General features: G+C 35.5%; 3 protein-coding genes and 1 non-coding gene across 5 annotated transcripts; 1 reads left to right on the forward strand and 3 right to left on the reverse strand.

Annotated features, from left to right (window-relative positions):
- Positions 1-468: 468 nt before the first annotated feature.
- On the reverse strand, positions 469-4,008 carry LOC147568523 (uncharacterized). The gene is made up of 4 exons (XM_086654943.1): positions 3,461-4,008; positions 2,156-2,904; positions 1,527-1,929; positions 469-1,356 (listed from the first exon to the last, which is right to left on the reverse strand). Exons 2-4 carry the CDS (start codon positions 2,901-2,903, stop codon positions 720-722), a joined length of 1,788 nt encoding a protein of 595 aa, XP_086511069.1. The 5' UTR covers position 2,904; positions 3,461-4,008; the 3' UTR covers positions 469-719.
- A 5,111-nt stretch (positions 4,009-9,119) lies between these two features.
- TRNAG-GCC (transfer RNA glycine (anticodon GCC)) lies at positions 9,120-9,190 on the reverse strand. Its single transcript has one exon. It is a non-coding gene; the product is annotated as a tRNA-Gly (tRNA).
- An 8-nt stretch (positions 9,191-9,198) lies between these two features.
- On the forward strand, positions 9,199-12,730 carry LOC147568525 (B3 domain-containing protein Os01g0234100-like). 2 transcript variants are annotated; one of them, XM_086671066.1, is made up of 6 exons: positions 9,199-9,364; positions 10,817-10,848; positions 10,943-11,093; positions 11,196-11,402; positions 11,546-11,630; positions 11,756-12,730. In XM_086671066.1, the coding sequence occupies exons 1-6, from the start codon at positions 9,329-9,331 to the stop codon at positions 12,343-12,345; spliced, it is 1,101 nt and encodes a 366-aa protein (XP_086527192.1). In that variant the 5' UTR covers positions 9,199-9,328; the 3' UTR covers positions 12,346-12,730. The 2 variants fall into 2 exon arrangements, with proteins under 2 accessions (XP_086527192.1, XP_086527186.1); XM_086671060.1 differs by having other exon boundaries at positions 9,289-9,364; positions 11,747-12,730.
- Positions 12,731-13,843: 1,113 nt separating this feature from the next.
- Positions 13,844-17,159, reverse strand: LOC147568526 (uncharacterized). Its single transcript, XM_086654946.1, has 2 exons — positions 15,858-17,159; positions 13,844-14,328 (listed from the first exon to the last, which is right to left on the reverse strand). Exons 1-2 carry the CDS (start codon positions 16,647-16,649, stop codon positions 14,134-14,136), a joined length of 987 nt encoding a protein of 328 aa, XP_086511072.1. The 5' UTR covers positions 16,650-17,159; the 3' UTR covers positions 13,844-14,133.
- Between the last annotated feature and the right edge of the window lie 1,453 nt (positions 17,160-18,612).

Consider the following 18,612-nt stretch of genomic DNA (forward strand, 5'->3'; position numbering starts at 1 on the left):
GTACAGAAAACCCAGATTGGGTATCCCTGGCACAAAGGAAGAGGGCCAAGCTAACCCACAACATTTTGAAAGAGAATACGATATCTTGGAGGATGGCCCGAGCTTGAAGTAGTTTCCCCTGTGTATGTTTTTTTTGTAAAGGATCTTTTTTAATCAAAAATGAAGTAGTTGTTCAGCTAACGGGTTATGTTCATATCACTAAACCCGAAACGACTTCATTCTTGATTAGATTACAAACAAATATGGTTTGTAAATTCTCTTATTTTGGGATGTTAACAACATACAATGATTTTGGATGGGATGTTTATGTTAAAACAATATGAAGTAAATTTGAATATATTATTATTTTTCTTCAACAACATGTGTGACATGCATTGTCCCCTTAGAGTTTGTTTCAGGGAAGAACATACACAGATATGTTAGAACATTCCTTTCAATGCTGAGACAAATTGATAAATGTTTCAGAAATATGTAATAATGTTCCTTCATTAATACGAATGTATTCAAAAAATCCATAATATTCACACATGGTAAATAATAGTAAGACATGTAAGGATTCATTCACTGAACATTTTATAGAATGTTATCACATATTCACTAGACAAAAAATATATATACTAAAGACAAAAAGATTTTACTAAACATTGAGCACAATGTAACAACACTCTGTTACATGTTGAGACATATCGGTGAATGTTATAACATTTAGGGAAATGAGACTACAGTTGGGCTCGACATGTCGCACTGTTGTGATAAGCGGGTTGGTTGCACCTGCGACATATTCTTTTCCTCCTGGTAACATCTCCGGAACTCTGCAACCTTGTTGTACGTGGTCTGCCTGGTGCCCTTCTAACTAGTGGAGGAAGAGTCTTGGTTAATGGATCAAAAGTATATGGTTCGTCAAAATTTGGAACGGGGTAAACACAATGTTGGTATGTGTTCCTGTAAGCCTCCACGGTCCAGACCGGATCGAAAAAACATGTACTATCACCACGAGTCTTGTTGATGCATAACATTGCATGTTGACACGGAAGCGAATCTACTTGCCAACGCCGACAAGAGCATGTGAGAGTACCAAGATTTACGGAATGGCGTGGAGTAGAATATACTTCATAAACAAGTGGGGCTGCCTCGACGTATCTCCAAGTCTCCGCAACTTTGTATTTCGCTTGTTGCTCCAAGTTAATGGATGGGCAAAGAAATGTATTCCATCCAATAGAAGCGTCTCTATGCTTTCGCATCTTGTTCATAATCTTCTGTCTTATGGCATCCAACAATGCTGTAATAGGGAGCACGCGGGCTTTCTTGACCATGTTGTTGAAGCTCTCAGACAGTTGGGAAGTGATGGCGCCATACCTGTGAAAAAACATTAAATGGGATGCTTGTAAAACATCGTGTCGTGTTAAAACATTGCGCGAAATGTATAAACATGTATATGCCTGACGGAACACATGAACAAATGGCCATTCATAACAGAAAGATATGATTAATGTTAAAAAATAACTGAAAAAGAGAAAACAAAATACCTATCCCCTGGGAAAAAGGAATCTGCCCATGATTCCGGATTAAGGGATTGGAAAAACCTCTCGACATTGGTTCCACCCATCTCAACCATTTGTTCAATGGTTGCGTGATACTCGCTCTCGGGTAATGCACGTGCCGCCGTAAACATAAGACTCTGAAAATAACGTGACTGGCGCGCCCCGTTACGTATCCTCAAGTTCAGATTACATCGTAAGTGCCAAGCACAGAATGAGTGATGAGCGGTGGGAAAAACGTTCTTCACGCCTTTTAGAATTCCAGCATGTCTGTCCGAAATAAAGGTGTAACGTTTGATCGGATCTACTGCTAATTTCAAATTTTGCAAAAACCAATCCCAATTCTGATCATTCTCAATGTCCACAACTGCGTAAGCAATGGGGAAAAGACCTAACCAAAAAAAATGAAATACAAAATTAGTTCTGTTGATGCATGAATCAAAAGTGTATAAGCATTTTTGGAAATGTAAACCCATATTTGGGAATGAGGTATGACTTCAGTAAATTACGCCGCATCTTTATCTATGTCGCGTCAATAATGATCATGATCTAACATTTTGTCACGTGTTAGCAGGAACGCTATAATGTTAACATGTGATGTGAAAATGAAAACATACCGTCGTTTCCATCCTTGGTAACCGCAGCCAAAATGCAGCCATTAAAACGAGTTTTGGCGAATGTTCCATCAATATAGATCACAGGGCGACAGTGTTGAAACCCAAGGATAGATGCGTGAAGGGCAATAAAAACTCGGACAAATCGGTTGGTAGTGGGTTCGATTTGCAAATCAATTATGCTATTGGGATTAGTACTCTCCAAAGCATCTACGTACCACTTCAACTTTGCGTAGGAATCACCCTCCTGCCCAAATACTTTGTCCATGGCTACCTTCTTACCACCGTAAGAAAAATAATAGGTCAACTCAACACCGTAATCGTCTTGAAACTTTTCTTTAACTTCAGCAGTACTCCAATTTGGGTGTCTTCTGATGTCTTCATTCATTAGGCTGCCAACAAGTTTACTAGACAACTTGGGATCCGCAGGTTTGAGAACAACATCGAGACAATCGTGATTCGGTTCGTACTCTTTCAACAAAAAAACGGATTTACAGCCCAATGGTGCAACCCCGTGCACTCTCCAATTACATCCGGGTTTGGAACAAACGGCAGTAACACGACCTGGTTCATTCTTGATATATTTGTAGTTGTTCTTGGTTGCAATGGTATATCGACCAAGAGCGTCTCGAAAAGCTTTGACACCACCGGGGAATATTTGCCCAATCTCCGTAAATACGTCGCCCCATGAGTCACATACTAACTTCTTCTCATTATTTTGAGATGTAGAAAGTGACCTTTCAGTTTCCATACTGCAAAATTGAATAGAATGTTATGAAAGTATCATAAACTGTATTAAAATGTTAACAAATGTGTGAACATCTAGTGTAATGTCTAAACACCGAGCATAATGTTTTGACATGCGTAGGAATGTTTGGTTATCATGGAGAATGTCGTAGAATTATACGTAATGTGTGAGTTTATGTGAAAATGATAGATAACATTATACTGATTGTTTCGAATATGTGGTATAATCAGGTGGTCCAAGAAGCAATGTCTGATCATTCTATAAAATGTTGAAGCAATGTCTAATCATTCTATCAAATGTTGGTCTAACTGCTAGTTCAATAGCTATGAAACAAATGTGTTAACACATGAAAAACTTCTTTTAACATGTACCATGTGTTTAGACATTTTAGAAAATGTTAAAACAAACGTTAAAGTTGAAACAGAAACAAGCAGATTGTACGGACAGCGGTAGAACTGTACGGACAATCCAGAAACGAACATCAACAGATAGAACAGTAGACGAGAAGGAAGAACAAGAGCATAAAAATCATAAAAAATAGATTCAACATCAACAGTTACCTGGATTTATAGGACAAGAATGTGGTGATTCGAACAAGTTGATGAGTCTAGAAACAAACAAGTTGATGGCTTATCTCTATGATGACTGAAGGAATAAAGGGTTTTGTAACTCGGTTTGGAGATGTAGGTGATGACTGAATGAAGATGATGACAATATTAGAGAGAGAAACGTGAAAACGAAGATGATGATGGAAGAGATGAAGACTGTAGATAGATGAAGGTGGAAAAAAAGGGTTTCCAAAATCGGTTTAGGTAGAGAGATAAAGTGAAAAAGATTTTGGAGAGAGAAACTAAATCAGATTTTGGAGAGAGAAAGATATGAGTTGTTAGAGTTGAGGGATATATATAGGAGGGCAAAAGAGGGTTTAAAAGAAAATAGGAAATCCTAGAGATAAGAGTTGGGCCCGGATTGCACATTGGGATGTGTATTTGGGTTTGATATGAGTTATTATTTGATTATTGGGTTTTGGGTGAGATATTAAACCTTGTTGGGTTTTTTTTTGTATTTGGGCCCAAAATTTGGGCCTTTCATCAAAAAATTCTTTATTATGATTATATGGTGCTTGTTATGTTTTCTATTGTAAAGGATAAGGGTTTTCTGGTGAAATGCCTCGATCTTAGGGACACTTCCTTTTTTTGCCCCACCTCAAAGAATGTTTGGTAAAATGTCCTCTTTCAAACTTACCGTTTTTTTCGTTTCCGTCCTTACCCTCCTATATATAACATAGAAATTCTAGATATGTTGACTTTATCCCCAAACCTCAGCCGACTTGTCTCTCTTCTTCTCCCTCTTTATCTTGCTCGTCAATATCTCCCTTATCTTGTTCAGGCTTAAAGCTCTCCATCTTCATCTCCCTTAGGTGTCTCTTTCCTCTTCCAGATTTCGCTCTTCTTCGAAAAACCCTAAATCCTCTTGAAATTTTCGGTGGTTGCTTGAGTTTCAAGGTAGAAACTTAGTATTGTTCGATCCATGTGTACTTTTTGTTAAATACTTAAATCTTAGGGATCTTAAAGCTTTTTGTACAACAAAGTGATTTGGATTTTTGTCAGTCTTAGGGCTTATAATATGAAACAAAATCAAATCGAGATTACTAGTTGATTGTGTGTTCAATCTTCTTCATCTGACTATAGCTAGTTGATTGTGTTTTCAACCTTTGTGAAGAAGCTTGCTAGTGTATTAGCCAATTCTTGCCAAAATTGTTAATTAGCAGCAGTAATCTTGATTCTTTTATAGCCATTGTGGCTCCACCAACTATGGTGATCCAAAAGAAATATGTTATAGCTATTGATTTGCATTCCATGTATTTCTTTAACTGGACTCCATTTTCAGTTATAGTAGTTTATATGCTTTTATTGAACTCCATTTTCACAATAACCCTGTGAATAATGTGTTCTTCAAATCATTCTGGTCAAGTTCCTAAATGGACTCATAATAAGATTGAATTCTGCAGGGCGTGATGGCATTTCTGGAAATGCAACTTTTGCAATCTCGGTTGTGAACCTTGTAATGGCAATATGGATTCTTGTTGAGTTCTGTGTGCACATTACACATGCTTTATCGGTTAGTATTACCTCCTGGCTATTACTTTATTCCTAGAGACCCTATAATCTATATCTATATCTATATCTTTCTTAATAGCCATCTGTACTAGAGAGATTTTGTCAGATTACAACATTTTGTTTCTGTTATCGGTGGCACCAGGTCGAACTCCCATTAATAGAATCGACATAAAGCAACCGAACTCAATCATAGTAGTATGCCTAAGTTACTGGAGTTTAAGACACGAAGCCACCGAATTCATCTTCACTGACATGCTTAAGCAGCGGAGTTCACATCGGTGGTTTCATGTCGATTCTCTTCTTAAGAAATCGACACGAAGCCACCGAATTCATCTTCACTAACATGCTTAAGCAGCGGAGTTCACATCGGTGGTTTATATCGATTCTCTTCTTGAAAAAAATATAAATACTAATTGTTTAAGAGACTGATTTATTTTACATCTATAAAAGATGTAATGACAGGAGATAGGATGTGTGTTGTTACAGCAACAATTATGAGCAAAAATTCCCTTAGGCCTCATACAAATTAGTAAAAGAACTAAATTTGTTTATATTTCTTTGCTTACGACTTTTCTCCTTACAAATATTTAAACTAACAGTCAGTTCTAAATTTCAGAAACTTCCAGATAAGTGAGACACTACAGATGCAAATTGAAGTGCAAAGCAGACTGCATGAATTGAGCGAGAGTACTGAAGAATGGAAATCCTATCTTCTTTGTACCTTAGAAGTTGTTGTTGTGGTGGTTTGTGGTTGGCAGTGTTGACACAACTTCTACAAAATATGAGAATATTATTGTTACTTTAATTGATTTGTATTTTATTTTCAATTATTTATACAAGAATTCATTTTTATGAACAATGAATAAGAGTGTTCGTCTTTATATATCTCAGCTTGAACCCTTTCCCATGAATGTGTGCTCAACTTTTTCAGCCGTTGTAATTCATAAAGATTGGAGCAATTTCGCTGGGTTCATGTCGAATCTGCTAAAAGGGAATCGACATGGAGCTACCTATTTTAATTCATACAATGATTTAGGTAGTAGTAAATATCGGTGGCTGCGTGTCGAATTTTCGAACAGGAAATCGGCATGAAGCCACCGATTTGATAGGGATTCGACATTGAGCTACCGATTTGAACTCCAACAGCTTTGCCAAGCTACTGGAATTCAAATCGGTCGGTCCATGTCGAATTCGCTAAACTGGAATCGACACGAAGCCACCGATTGTCTACGAAGGAGTTCGAGTTGAATTCATCGATTTCAACTATGCACCACATATAAATGACAAACACCAAACCAACTAAGACCAGTTCACCAAACCATCTGTCACAGTCTCACTACGCACTACACATGATAATGGATTCTCATATGCGGTTCACCATGTCTCTCAAGCTATCAAGTCCCTAAGCTGGAAGCGCCAACTACAAAAAATTGAAGTAGAGTCTACTGATTATATGAAGAAGACCCAGGATAGGAGTTCCGTTGTTCATTTTTCTACATGCATGTGTGGCGATTCCGAGAGTATTGCAGTATGTGATTTACGAGAATGGCTTCCAACATCTAAAATGGACCATAAGCTGTGCAAACTCGTTCTTCTGCTAGGAGAATCTTATTTGGCTCTTGGCCAAGCTTAGGTGGACACAGTTTGGTATGCTTTTGACAATACATTACCATCCAGCTTGATGAATGATGTATATACACAGTTTGGTAATACATATTCAAGACTTGGTATGCTTTTGGCAAAAGAAGATATATGTATAGAGGTTTATGATAATGGATCTGTAGAAGACTCAACAGGTTATGTTAATTCTTGTGATAAGAGATCTAGGATAATGCATTATCAAGGTATAGTGAATCATGAGTTAAACGTCATCATCGTCTTTTTGCGGCACTTGTTTCTTTTTCTTTATCTTGAACTTCGTGGTTGGCCCACCTTTCTGGAGGGAAGAGTTAAAGCCATTGATAAGCAAATCACATGAACATGAAAGAGAAGTTAGAGAACACAAAGCACTGCAACTGAATAACTTATGGCAAATAATACTTTTAGAGAATCAAAAAATTCATTGAACATCAAATCGGATAACCTTGTACATCTAATCTTACTTTTAACAGATTCTTACTTGAACAAAAACTAATTTTACAAATTTGGTATTCAAAATTTACATAAAACAACAAGAGTACAAACACATTCGTCTATACATGATTGCAAAATTGATAGTAGCCATATGGATTGGAAAACAACAAAAAAATGGGACTATGTTAATCTAGTAACTGTTCTTGGACCTCCAAAGAACACATGTAATAATGTATCTCTCTTCGGAATTTCATCAAACACTTAATTGACAACTTAAAAGATCCATATCTTCATCTTCTTCCTTCCCCTAAAGCTACCAATCCATTGACAAACACATCAAGCTGGTTTGATTTCTCAATCTCTCTTTTTGTTTCAACTGAAGCTACAATCCATAAAACCTAATTATTGAATCTCAAATTTCTAATGGGTTCTACAACTAACCATCATCCCAAAACCTAATTAGTAAAAAGTCATTGTTAGTATTATTAATCACAACTGATCTTCCTCCTCCAACACCACGACCACCACCGCTAACAAATTTGGAGCTTAGGTTGAAAGAAATCGAGTGCTTAGTGAGATTGAAGAGAAGAGAGATGAAGAACTTGGAGTTTCTCCGCTTTTGAAGATAAAATCAACATATCTAGAAATTCTAGATATGTTATATATAGGAGGGTAAGGTGGGAAACAAAAATATGAAAAAGTGGAAAGAGCGCATTTTACCAAATTTTTCTTGAGGTGGGGCAAAAAAAGGAAGACACCCTTGGATCGGGGCATTTTACCAAAATCCCCAAAAGATAATGTAGTGGTGTTTAAAAGGCGGGCCGGACCGGCCCGAAATAAAACAGGCCAGGCCGAGTTGCGGGGCGGTGCCAAGCAACCCGGGCTAAAATAGTCCCCGACCGCGCCAGTCCCGGGTTAGCTAAACCCATGGCCCAGCAGCCCGGGACCAGGATTTGACCCGGGCGGGGCTAAACTCGGGTTTGACCGGGCCATCTTGTTTTTTTTATATTATTATAAGATATAAAATTAAATTAAAATAGTATCTAATCTTAAAAGGAAATTGAAAGAAAAAATTACAAATATGAAACTATAAGATAACAAATCAAAACATTAGAAATTTTACTTTTTAAAAAATATCAGATCTTAGGAAATAAATTAATGATTATTTACTTGAAAGAAAATATTACTTAGCTAATACTAAAAGCAAAATAAAACAAAATAGAACTTACCTAAAAGATTCTATAGTATTTACCTAAAATTTCTTCCCTAATTTAAAAAGAAAAGATTTTGTTGAACTTACACAAAAATAGTGTTTATAGAACTTACCTAATTTTTTTTATATTCTTTAACTTAAAAGGAAAAGATTACCTAATTTTGCATTAGATATAAATCTTTAGAGGAATATTTTTTCTCTAACTTAAGAACTTACCTAAATTTATTTTTACATAAGATTTTCTACAACTTACAAAAAATACTTTTCTAATTTCAGTTTTTTATATTTTCTAGCTAGATAAGATATACAACATTAATAGGAATATAATTATTTAAAGAAAGGAAGGAAAAAAACAAAAAAAATAAAAAGCAAAAAAAAAAAAAGGTGTCGGACTCAATCAGGGCTTTTATCGGGCCGGGCCTAGAATAGAGGGCCAGCCGGGCCCGGGACAAAACCCGGGTTCAGAGCCTTCGTTTCAATTTCCTTTTTCATCTTACCTGAGATATGTTATGTTTGTCGTGGTTTTTAAAACACATTCGGGTTAACATATTCACAAGTTGTCTAGAGTAGGCTGCATATCCTGAATATAATGGTCTAGGACAAGTTGTGTTGCAGAGGGTTTAGATCTTGCTTATCTTTGGTTCTACTGCCTTTTGAGGAAATGTCTCCGTAATTGAAGGAGTAAACTGAAACAGAGCTTTATGTTTTGAATTTAATAGCTTATGTAAAGAATGGTACAACTGTTATCTTTGGATTTAAAAAAAATAATAATAATACGTAATAATTTTTGTTAAAAAAAAATACAAAAAGAAATGCACCAGCCGGGAATCGAACCCGGGTCTGTACCGTGGCAGGGTACTATTCTACCACTAGACCACTGGTGCTTGTTGATGAACCTTTTAGGCATAAGGTAACCTAAAATTTAAAATGGGAAATTTGGCGGCAATAAAAGGAAATGTCAAAGTTTTAAATAATCGGAGTCGAAGAAAGCGACGCATCAACATTCTCATTTCTCATCGACTATGGCGACGCAATTCTCCTCTGACTCTCTCGCCATGGTTTCTACTTCTCTCTCTCTCTCTATAGAATTCATCCTCTTTTTTTCTACCATCTGCAGTCTTGGATTCAATTTTCTGATTTTCTTATAGTAGTATTATGTTGATCTTTACCTCTTTTACTACTTTTAATATCTCCTGAGAGTTCTGTTTTCAAACCCTAACCTATTAGGTTTAGTTTTTTTTTTGAATAAGCCTACTCTTTATTCTTCTACATATTGTTCTTTGTTTTCTTTATTTATCCCATTATGAAGTGTATCTTAAATTTCAACATCTTTGGGTAATTTAGGGTTAATCTTATAGAAGGGGAATTAGGGTTTTATCTACTTTTTTTCAATGGGTTTTCTTCCAATCTTTAATTACTTTACGTAACACATATCAATCATATCCACCAATTGTCTTTGCTTTTTCTCCTTAGCTGACCAAATCTTCTAGTAAACCCTAAGTGAAAGAAGCATTATGGGACTTCACAAAAAAATCCCTCATTCCAATTTCATTGGGTATTACAAGTTAGTGATCCAGATCTAATAATTTAGTATATCCAAGTCTCAAAGATTAGTAGTAGATTGCTTGAGTTATTTAAGATAATTAGGATTCCTTGTGTTTATTCTAGTAATTGAAGTTATATATGAAATGTACTTTTCGAGCTAAATCCTAGTAAACAAGATATTCACTTTAAGGTATCGATGCAATAATTGCGTTATTGCGGTGGGTAATATGTGTAGCCTTTATGCCATTTTCTCCATAGTGATCTTCATACCGATTCCATAATCGTGAATTTATTATTGTATCTGGATACGCGAACATTAGTGAATTTAGTTTTGTTACAGATTCCCAAGCGTCGTTCTTTAATAATCATTTTGGAACTACTTCGTACTTACTTTAATACCATACGTACTCTTAAAAAAGCTGGTTATTGAAGCGGTGGGTTTTATTACTTAAATCTTTAGGATCGTAACGCATACGAAACAATTGTTTCCCTCTTCTTTAATGGGGCTTTGCTTTTGTCATATTTGGGTAGCTTCCTTCTTTTTCTGTTTCTTATGTTTTAATCAGTAAGATGGGAATTTAATATCAAGATGAAAAGTTGAACTTACCGAGAGATGTTGAGATTATGCGTGCTTAAAAGATAGATCACTTGATATGGGAATTGGTATGAAAGTAGAAGATCTAAATAGGCCAAGGGTGCAAGTCCTATGCTTAGAGGAAAGAGGAAATAAAAGGAAACCCAAATTAAATTGTAGAGATGTTAAAGAAGAAAATCGCATACCTGCATAAATAGAAAATATGAAACTTTATAGGAATTCAAGCTTTGTTAGGGAGTGAATGTTTTACAAGGGTAAGAGTGATTTCAAAGTGAACGTTGCTTTAAAATTTGTTTTTTCTAGTTCATTAAATCTATGCTTGTAGTATGAGTTCTAGGATAAGAAGCTAACTTCATGACTATTTGAACAGGTAGTTGTGAATCCTATAGAAGAGCATATAAGGTAACCTCTTGTAGTAGAATTTGTTTCTGTTGCAGATTGTGTTTGTTAGTAGTATAATCTTATGAGAACTATTTTCTTTCCAATTGATATAAAGCTGCAAGCAAGAGAGCTCTTCGTCCGAAAACACTAATGCTAATATCTCTGCTGAAGCACGAGCTCATGGAATTCAATCAAGTTTGGACCCTAAGTTTCCTAGCTTCGTAAAAGTCATGCGTCCTTCACATGTAGCTGGTTGCTTTTGCATGGTAATGTCCACTTTCTATCTGCTATGGAATTTAAGATCTAGAATTTAGAATCAAATTATAATGTTGCGTAGTGGAATTTTATATCAATATGTTTGTTAACAGCCACTTCCCAAACCATTTTGTGATCTGTATCTACCAAGCGAGGATGCTAAAATGACTTTGCTGGATGAGGATGGGGTAGAATCCACAGTTAAGTATCTTCCTAGAAAGTGGGGACTGAGTGGTGGATGGAGAGGTTTCTCCCTTGCACACAAGTTAGCCGATAGTGATGCATTGGTTTTTCAGTTAGTCAATGCTACGAAATTCAAGGTGATTTTTTCGCCCGTCCTCTTGCAATGAAGTTTTAGTAACGGTTGATATTTTATTTTTACAGCTAAACATTCATATTTTCTCGTCGCCAATGAGCATTCAGCATGGATTCTTGTCGATAATTTCCCATCTCTGTTTTATAGGTTTACATCGTAAGGTCGTGCAATTCGTCCAAAGTTGACGGTGTCCTTCCCAAATTGGATACTTCTGCAAAAAGAAAACAATTGGGTATTATTCTAATCCATTCCTGACCGTTCAATACCTTGTTTGAATAGACTTTATTACTATTTTAAGTGTAATTTTGAGTGGCTTCACCATTGATTGTGTTACCCTGAATGTTTTAGTTGAAGCAGATATTGCAGGCAATACTACTACACTAGAACCTGCAGAAAAACGGCAAAAGTTTCTTCCTCTGGTTGTTCTTGAAGGAGATGATCAAAATATTAGTCCTCCATTATCTGAAGAAGCGGTTGATTCTGAAGTTTTAGATGGTATAAGACTTTCAGACTCCATTGTTGAGTTTCAAGACATCAAAAATGTGGAGAGTTTCAACTTGATAGCGAACAATTTGGTTATAGATTCTGAGATATCGGAATATGTCCGGATTAAATACTATGAGCTTTGCTGCAGTCAGAATGGTTTTCTTCATGAACAACTTCTTCAAGGTCTGAATTATAAGTTAGTAGCAGGAATCGTATCTGAAACTGTAAACATAGCTGATGCCATTAAAGCTAGCAAACCGAACCCCTCGAGGAAGGATGAGTTCTCAATATGGAAGAAGAGTTTGTTAGCATTTAAGGAACTCGGTATGAACGTTGATTTCTTGATTTCTCGGCTGGAACCTCTTCTTAAATCAGATGAAACAGTTGATTCGAAGGAGAAAACTGAAGATACAACGGGAAGAACTGAACCAGAAAAAAACTCTCGAAAAGGAACTCTGTGAACGGACAGATGAATTGAAAAACTGTGACAAAAGGGTCGAACGTGTGAATGTGAAAGTAGAGGATAACAACCTTCAGACATTCCAGGGTGAGGCTAAGGCTCTGCTTCCCTTTTCTGTTGTCTAGCTGCTAAAAAAGTCGACAAACACACAATGTCAGTATAATATGTGATTTTTTTTTCTTTTTGCCTTCTCAGTATATTTATATTGTTAGTCATTGGAAGTGTATGAAACTTGTGAAACTCACTTTGGTTGAGGGGGAACATGTATGTATGTCTCTCCACTGGAGAGACGAAGGTCGAGTCTATTTTCTCAAGAAAGAAACAGAAGATAATGTATGAACACATTTATATGATTATTATCAATACTAATACTTTCGTTTACAAAATAATGTAGTTCTTTTTATCAACAATCGAAAAAAAAACACTCTCAGTTTTCTCTTATAAATGAATATCAAAGAAAAGTTGGTGGATGCTTCATGAAATATCACAGGTAAAATCATAAACAACAAAAAAAGAAAGAAAGAAAGAAGTGCACCAGCCGGGAATCGAACACGGGTCTGTACCGTGGCAGGGTACTATTCTACCACTAGACCACTGGTGCTATTGTTTGTTCTTTAGGTGATAGCTGCTCTTCTAGTAGATTTGTGCACTTCGGAACTGTGGTAGTCAACTAGCCGATGAGCCGTGCCTGTGTCTAATCTGGGCATGTATGTAAGGCTGGTATCTTTTCCTTTGTTATTGTCTACTAGGGTATATTCTGTGCCCTAGGGCACGGAGACTTGTATCAATCAAATGTTACGAAATTTAATGTTATATTTTATTGAGAAAAAGAGAGATTTTTATTAGTTATTATTTTTTTGTTTCTTTTCTCTGAAATTAGTTATTATTTTATTGAAAGAAGAGATTTTAATTTCTTTTTTTAACCCTTGAAATTTATTTTGTTTATTTTTTTCTTAAATTAGTTATTTTATTTCTAAGAAGGAAAAGATTATTGTTTTTTAAATAGGTAACTTTACTTCTAGACTATATTTTAAATTTTAAGAAGGGTTTCTAGACAATATCCTTTATTAAAAAAAGGATGTTTGTCCCAGTCATCGTTTTCCCTTCTGTTTTATTATATAGATATTTAATCCTGCCAAAGTAGTTATGTGGAGATCATAAGCTTTGATGACCACGGTCGAACTCTGTTACTAGAAAGACACACATATTACCATCCAACGAAAGCACAAGCCACGAGTCATTTAACAATATTGCTTCTTGAGAACTCGACTACTTAAGTTTCATCCTTATTAAATGTGAACCCACTTCTATGAGTTTGTCTAAAAACTCCAACAAAACCCAGTTCCTAATGCATGTTCTTTTATGGTAACTCTTAATACCAGACCTTAGTGTTTGGAAGAACTTGAATGATGGATTCAAATACCATACATAGTAATTTATGATATCCTTCCGCATCAGACAAGCTTAAGAGCAAGTCACATTTACGACATGTGCCGAAGAAAATAAAACTTCATTTATATGTTAACTATCCCGAATCATAATACAATCTCGAAGTACAAATGTATTCAACCATCTTTAACATTTATTAAACTTAAAGATCTGACTTTTAACGGTACAAATAAATCCCAACCCCCGGTTTTAATCAAATTTTTAACATTATCATAAACAATCTCAGGTTCAATAGTTATGTGTGTACCATGAGTTCGCTTAATCAAACTGAGATGAAGTATAAGTTATCTGTTTCTACAACAGAAAAAGACTGCAAAATATTTCTCTTCACTCTGTATTCTCACTTGTTATTCAATTCGTGAAAGAAAGTTTTTGCAGCTTCATAGGTAGACCAGCAGATAGCGGCAGCAGGAGCGTGGAAGAGCATCCTAGGCTTCCATCCCCTCATTAGTCCTGCATACCCGTCTTTTCGAATTATGGTCCGGATTACGTCCCTGATTGAGCTATTAGTAAATCTGTCGCAACCACATACACCCTGTATAACAAATTAAGAGAGATTAATAAAGAATGGACTGTAATTAACAGGTCTAGATTCAAGCAAATGGAAATGCGCATCACAAACAGAAGAGAGCTGCCAAGCAAGGGGACTCAGCCAAATGCACTCCAAGGACTGGTCGACTTTAAAGGCCTGACAGCGAAACTTGACGGCCTGACAGAGCATATGAGAGAGATGAAATATCTCACTCTTCTTTTCTAAATTTCAATCTGAATCATCTCAGGCAAGAAGAAACTACCCAAAGTCTAAGAAAGACAGATGAGGCTGAGATATGAAAAAGATCAAGTGTCATTATGCCAAGGGAGTCTTGGTTTAATAAGCTCTAAACCTGTAACACGGGTAATTGTTGTTAACTCGTAGAGCTGACAGATACATTTCTAAAAGGAAATCATTTTTCTCAATATTATCTTTCCGCAAAGATCCAAAGAACAGTTTTCATATAAGTAGTCTTTGCTTTCTCTCTCCCACCCCGTGGAGAGGACCTCCAGTGGTTATTCTCACCTTGCTTGTTATTAAGTATGGACACGTACAAAATTAGTATAAAAATCAAACTAAATTCCTAAAAATTTCAGATAACAAGACTAGATATTCAAGAGACCAGTAACACAAGCAACTCTATTCGGCATAAACCAGGTCAGCGTCATAAACGAACAACACAACTTATCCAACTGCATAAGCATCTAATATATATAGCAAGAAACCCATCTGTTTTATTGATAAGATATTTTCATTGCACCTTGCCAGTAAGTATGTCAGCAGACCAAAGGAAAGTGAAGGGTGGAGATTAAGTTGCCAACCGGAAACAAGTTAAGAAGATCGAAATAAATGAGCGTGGAACAAAATAAGTTGCTAGACAAGTTCGTTATTCAAAAACTTTCGGGACAGAAACAAAAAAAGGATAGATTCCAGAATCCTAGAAGTATTACAGCATCCATTAAGACAGCTTCAGCTTTTGCAAGTTCACAAGCTTTCAGTATTACCATCCAAAAAGAAAGCCAAGTAGACCAAACAATCACAGAGATAACAGAAACAGTTTTGTTGCAATATCAGTAATTCATGTGGTGGACTGCCGCTTGACACAAAGTACAAAGTATATTTATTTGTCTTTTATGGAACCCTTTCAGAGATCGATAGATAATTTGGTAAGACAACACTCCTTGTTTCTATGGCAATCCAACATGCTTAATTAATTACGCGATTGTGCTAAATTCGAGCAGATATTTCAGCTTTGTTATGGAATCAAAATAAACAGGGGTCAGACATTAAAAGATCATCAATTGAAAAGTCCATGCAAACCATAAAAAAGGAGACAGCAACCTAACAAGCCGAAAGAATCGGACGTTCGGAACGAATTACTGCGAATATGAATCTCAACTGATTACACCCTAAACTTGAACTTCCCAATTTTAAACATACCAAATAATAGCAAAATACCCATAAAAATCAGGATAAGCCAAGATAAGATCAAAATAATCAGAAAAGAGTTTAATGAGTAAATGGAATTTTACCTGGCACTGCAACTGAGTCTTGACAACATCGAGCGGGGTTGTAAAAGCGGCAGCCAAAGCTCCAGCAGCAGCACCAGCAGTAGCATGAACAATTAACCTTTCATCATTAGCATGATCAGGTGAAACTTCCATTAATCCAGTTTTTGAAGCTTCATAAGTAGCAAAATGAACAGCAGTAAAAGGGGCATTCATTAAAACAGTAGTCCTATAAGAAGCATAAAAAGCCCTAAATCCTTCTTCTTTAAAAACCCTTTTTGTACAATCTAATAAACCCTTATAATGACTACTACTCAATTGTAATCTTTGTTTCACCATATCCATAGGTGTAAAAACAGCATCACTAGCAATAGTAGCACAAACACCAGAACCAGCATGAACAATTGAATTATTAGGGTTTCCGTTTGAGAAATATTCTTTACAGAATTCATAAACAGAGAAATAAACAGCATGAGCAGGACCAGCACCAAGACTCATTGCTCCAATTCCACGATAAAGTCCAGCAAAACCATCTGTTTTAACAATTGATTGAAAAGCTTGACGAAGTCCAATAGGTTGAACTGGACATGAAACTAGGGCTTGCATTCGGGTTTTTAGGGTATCAACAGGAAACATTGCTGTGTGTTCAACACAACCAGCAATTGATCCTGCTACCATGAATTGCCAGTATTCAAGTCCATCATGAGATGATGAAATTTTTATCTCAGGATGAAAATCTAATGGTGGTTGTTGTTGTGGGATTGAACGGAAATCTGGGTTTTGGAATTTGGCAGATGCTTCAGTGGTGGTAGCCATCTAGATTGATTCTAGAGAGAGAGAGAGAAAGAGAGATTGAATCTGAATTAATGGCTTCTTCAATGGGTACTTAATAAAAATCTGGACTTTGATTTTGTATTGGTCTAATTTAAGTTATCTCCATGCAAATCTATTACTTTGGAGAGATACCCTTTATAGAAGGTGACTAGAGAGGAAAAGGGTTTTAGAGAGAGAGAGAGAAACAGAGATGATGATGATTGATGGAGAGAAGAAGACAATTGAGAATTGAGAGGTTCAAAGTTCTAACGAAAGGAATAGAATTGAAGTTAGAGAGAGAGAGAGAGAGAGATAAACAGTAAACAAGAGAGAGAAGTGAAAAATGAAGTTTGAAAGTGAAAATCACAAAGAACAGGATCAAATCAAACTTACAGTTTTTCTAGGGTTTTTAGAGAGAGAGGAATTGACAGTTTAACCTCCTTCAGTAAGATCTTTTCTTCTTTTCGTTAATAAAAGATTAATCTCCTCAGATCTTGTTACCTTTTTTTCTCCTTCCTAAATATTAAGTATAATTATATACATCAAAATTTTGATGTGAATCTCTTAGATTTGCGTGGAGGATCAAATCTAAAACAAAGGATGGTGTATAAGGTCATTAGATCCGACGGATGATAATGGCCAACGGACAAAATATCAGAATTGTTCAGAAATTAAAGCACGTGTTTGTAATTCCAAGAACTAAGGAGAGACACCTCCCCTAGAGATATGGCATGTTTTTACATAAATATATCTTTGTGGTAAATAGGATTGTGTGATATTTTGTAGGATGGTCATTTAAGAATTTCTATTTGGTCTTAGACATGTTTTTGAAGCGGTAATTATTGTGTCCACGATGAAATATGTTCGTAATACATCAATAACATCTAACGACGTAATGGCTCTTGAGTTCATACATATATATACATATATTCTAATAGGCTAAATGAACACGTAATGTCAGTTATTTGATTTTATCATATTAGATCAGTTTTTGCAAGTCAAATAACATTTTTCTGTGAACTAATGCGTTTATCATGAAATAGCCATTGATATATAGGAAGAGTAAATTCTCGTGAACTATAAATAACGAGTGATTAGATACATTATTTTTTCATTTAACATAGTCACAAGTTTTGTTTCGACTTGCTGGTAAAAAGTTGTGTAAAAAGTTTTACATCTCTGTTTGGTTTATAATTTCTTCTTATGTTTTAGTTCGTTTATATTTGGAGATCTATAAGATCTTTTCATTCGTGATCTTGAGGATCTTCTTATTTTATGACTTTTAGGGTCCTTTCTTTTAGTTTATGTCTTGCAACTTCTTTCTCTTCGTAAGGTGTTTCACATTTGGAAGTTTTGTATTTCACTTACGTAACTCTTATATTGTTTGAAGAGAAGAGTTAATCTCTCAACCATGTAATGTCGTGGATTGATATATTTGTTATGAATGGAATTATGATTTTATCAAAAGAAATCCCCAATTATACAAAATGAAAAATATAGAAAATAATTGTCAACGGTTGCTTCGTTAGATTTTCTCTAGACTGCCAATTTGAGATTCGGTATTAAATCTTTCACTCCTAATTTTTCCTAAATTCAATTATGTTGGAAAAAAGTAGTTACAAACAAGTCAACCAGATTTTATATACATTTTTTGAATTAGATGTAGCTTATGAGTTTTAAAATTGTGTTCTCTAACGAGAAATCTACACAAGTACAACAATATGTTTTTTCTCATAACCGTCTCTCTCCATTAATTGCAATTTCTTCGTTTGATTCGTGATCTTTTTAGTCAAATCATCTATTTCTGTAATTTTAATTAATGAAGATTTCTGTAATTTTAATTAATGAAATACAATATTAGATTCTAAATTCAGATATCATGTAAACTGGAAAGGATGCATAACCACTTGAATAACACAAGGTAGCTATAAAACGCGTGTTATCCACGATCCTCTCCATATCAACC

Source organism: Eschscholzia californica, unplaced genomic scaffold, assembly GCF_041429995.1.
Source record: "Eschscholzia californica isolate CP2 unplaced genomic scaffold, dmEscCali1.0.p SCAF_1, whole genome shotgun sequence".
Taxonomy (NCBI): Eukaryota; Viridiplantae; Streptophyta; class Magnoliopsida; order Ranunculales; family Papaveraceae; genus Eschscholzia; species Eschscholzia californica.

What these genes read in the sequence shown, in the direction of transcription:
- LOC147568523 (XM_086654943.1), bottom strand. Translation starts at nt 2,903, where the DNA reads ATGGAAACTGAAAGGTCACTTTCTACATCTCAAAATAATGAGAAGAAG. An exon ending in TACCAAGGATGGAAACGACG is followed by an intron (nt 1,930 to 2,155) that starts GTATGTTTTCAT and finishes TTTTTTGGTTAG; the next exon opens with GTCTTTTCCCCATTGCTTAC. An exon ending in TCCTTTTTCCCAGGGGATAG is followed by an intron (nt 1,357 to 1,526) that starts GTATTTTGTTTT and finishes GTTTTTTCACAG; the next exon opens with GTATGGCGCCATCACTTCCC.
- LOC147568525 (XM_086671060.1), top strand. Translation starts at nt 9,329, where the DNA reads ATGGCGACGCAATTCTCCTCTGACTCTCTCGCCATG. An exon ending in CCTCTGACTCTCTCGCCATG is followed by an intron (nt 9,365 to 10,816) that starts GTTTCTACTTCT and finishes CTATTTGAACAG; the next exon opens with GTAGTTGTGAATCCTATAGA. An exon ending in CCTATAGAAGAGCATATAAG is followed by an intron (nt 10,849 to 10,942) that starts GTAACCTCTTGT and finishes ATTGATATAAAG; the next exon opens with CTGCAAGCAAGAGAGCTCTT.
- LOC147568526 (XM_086654946.1), bottom strand. Translation starts at nt 16,649, where the DNA reads ATGGCTACCACCACTGAAGCATCTGCCAAATTCCAAAACCCAGATTTC. An exon ending in AGACTCAGTTGCAGTGCCAG is followed by an intron (nt 14,329 to 15,857) that starts GTAAAATTCCAT and finishes TTTGTTATACAG; the next exon opens with GGTGTATGTGGTTGCGACAG.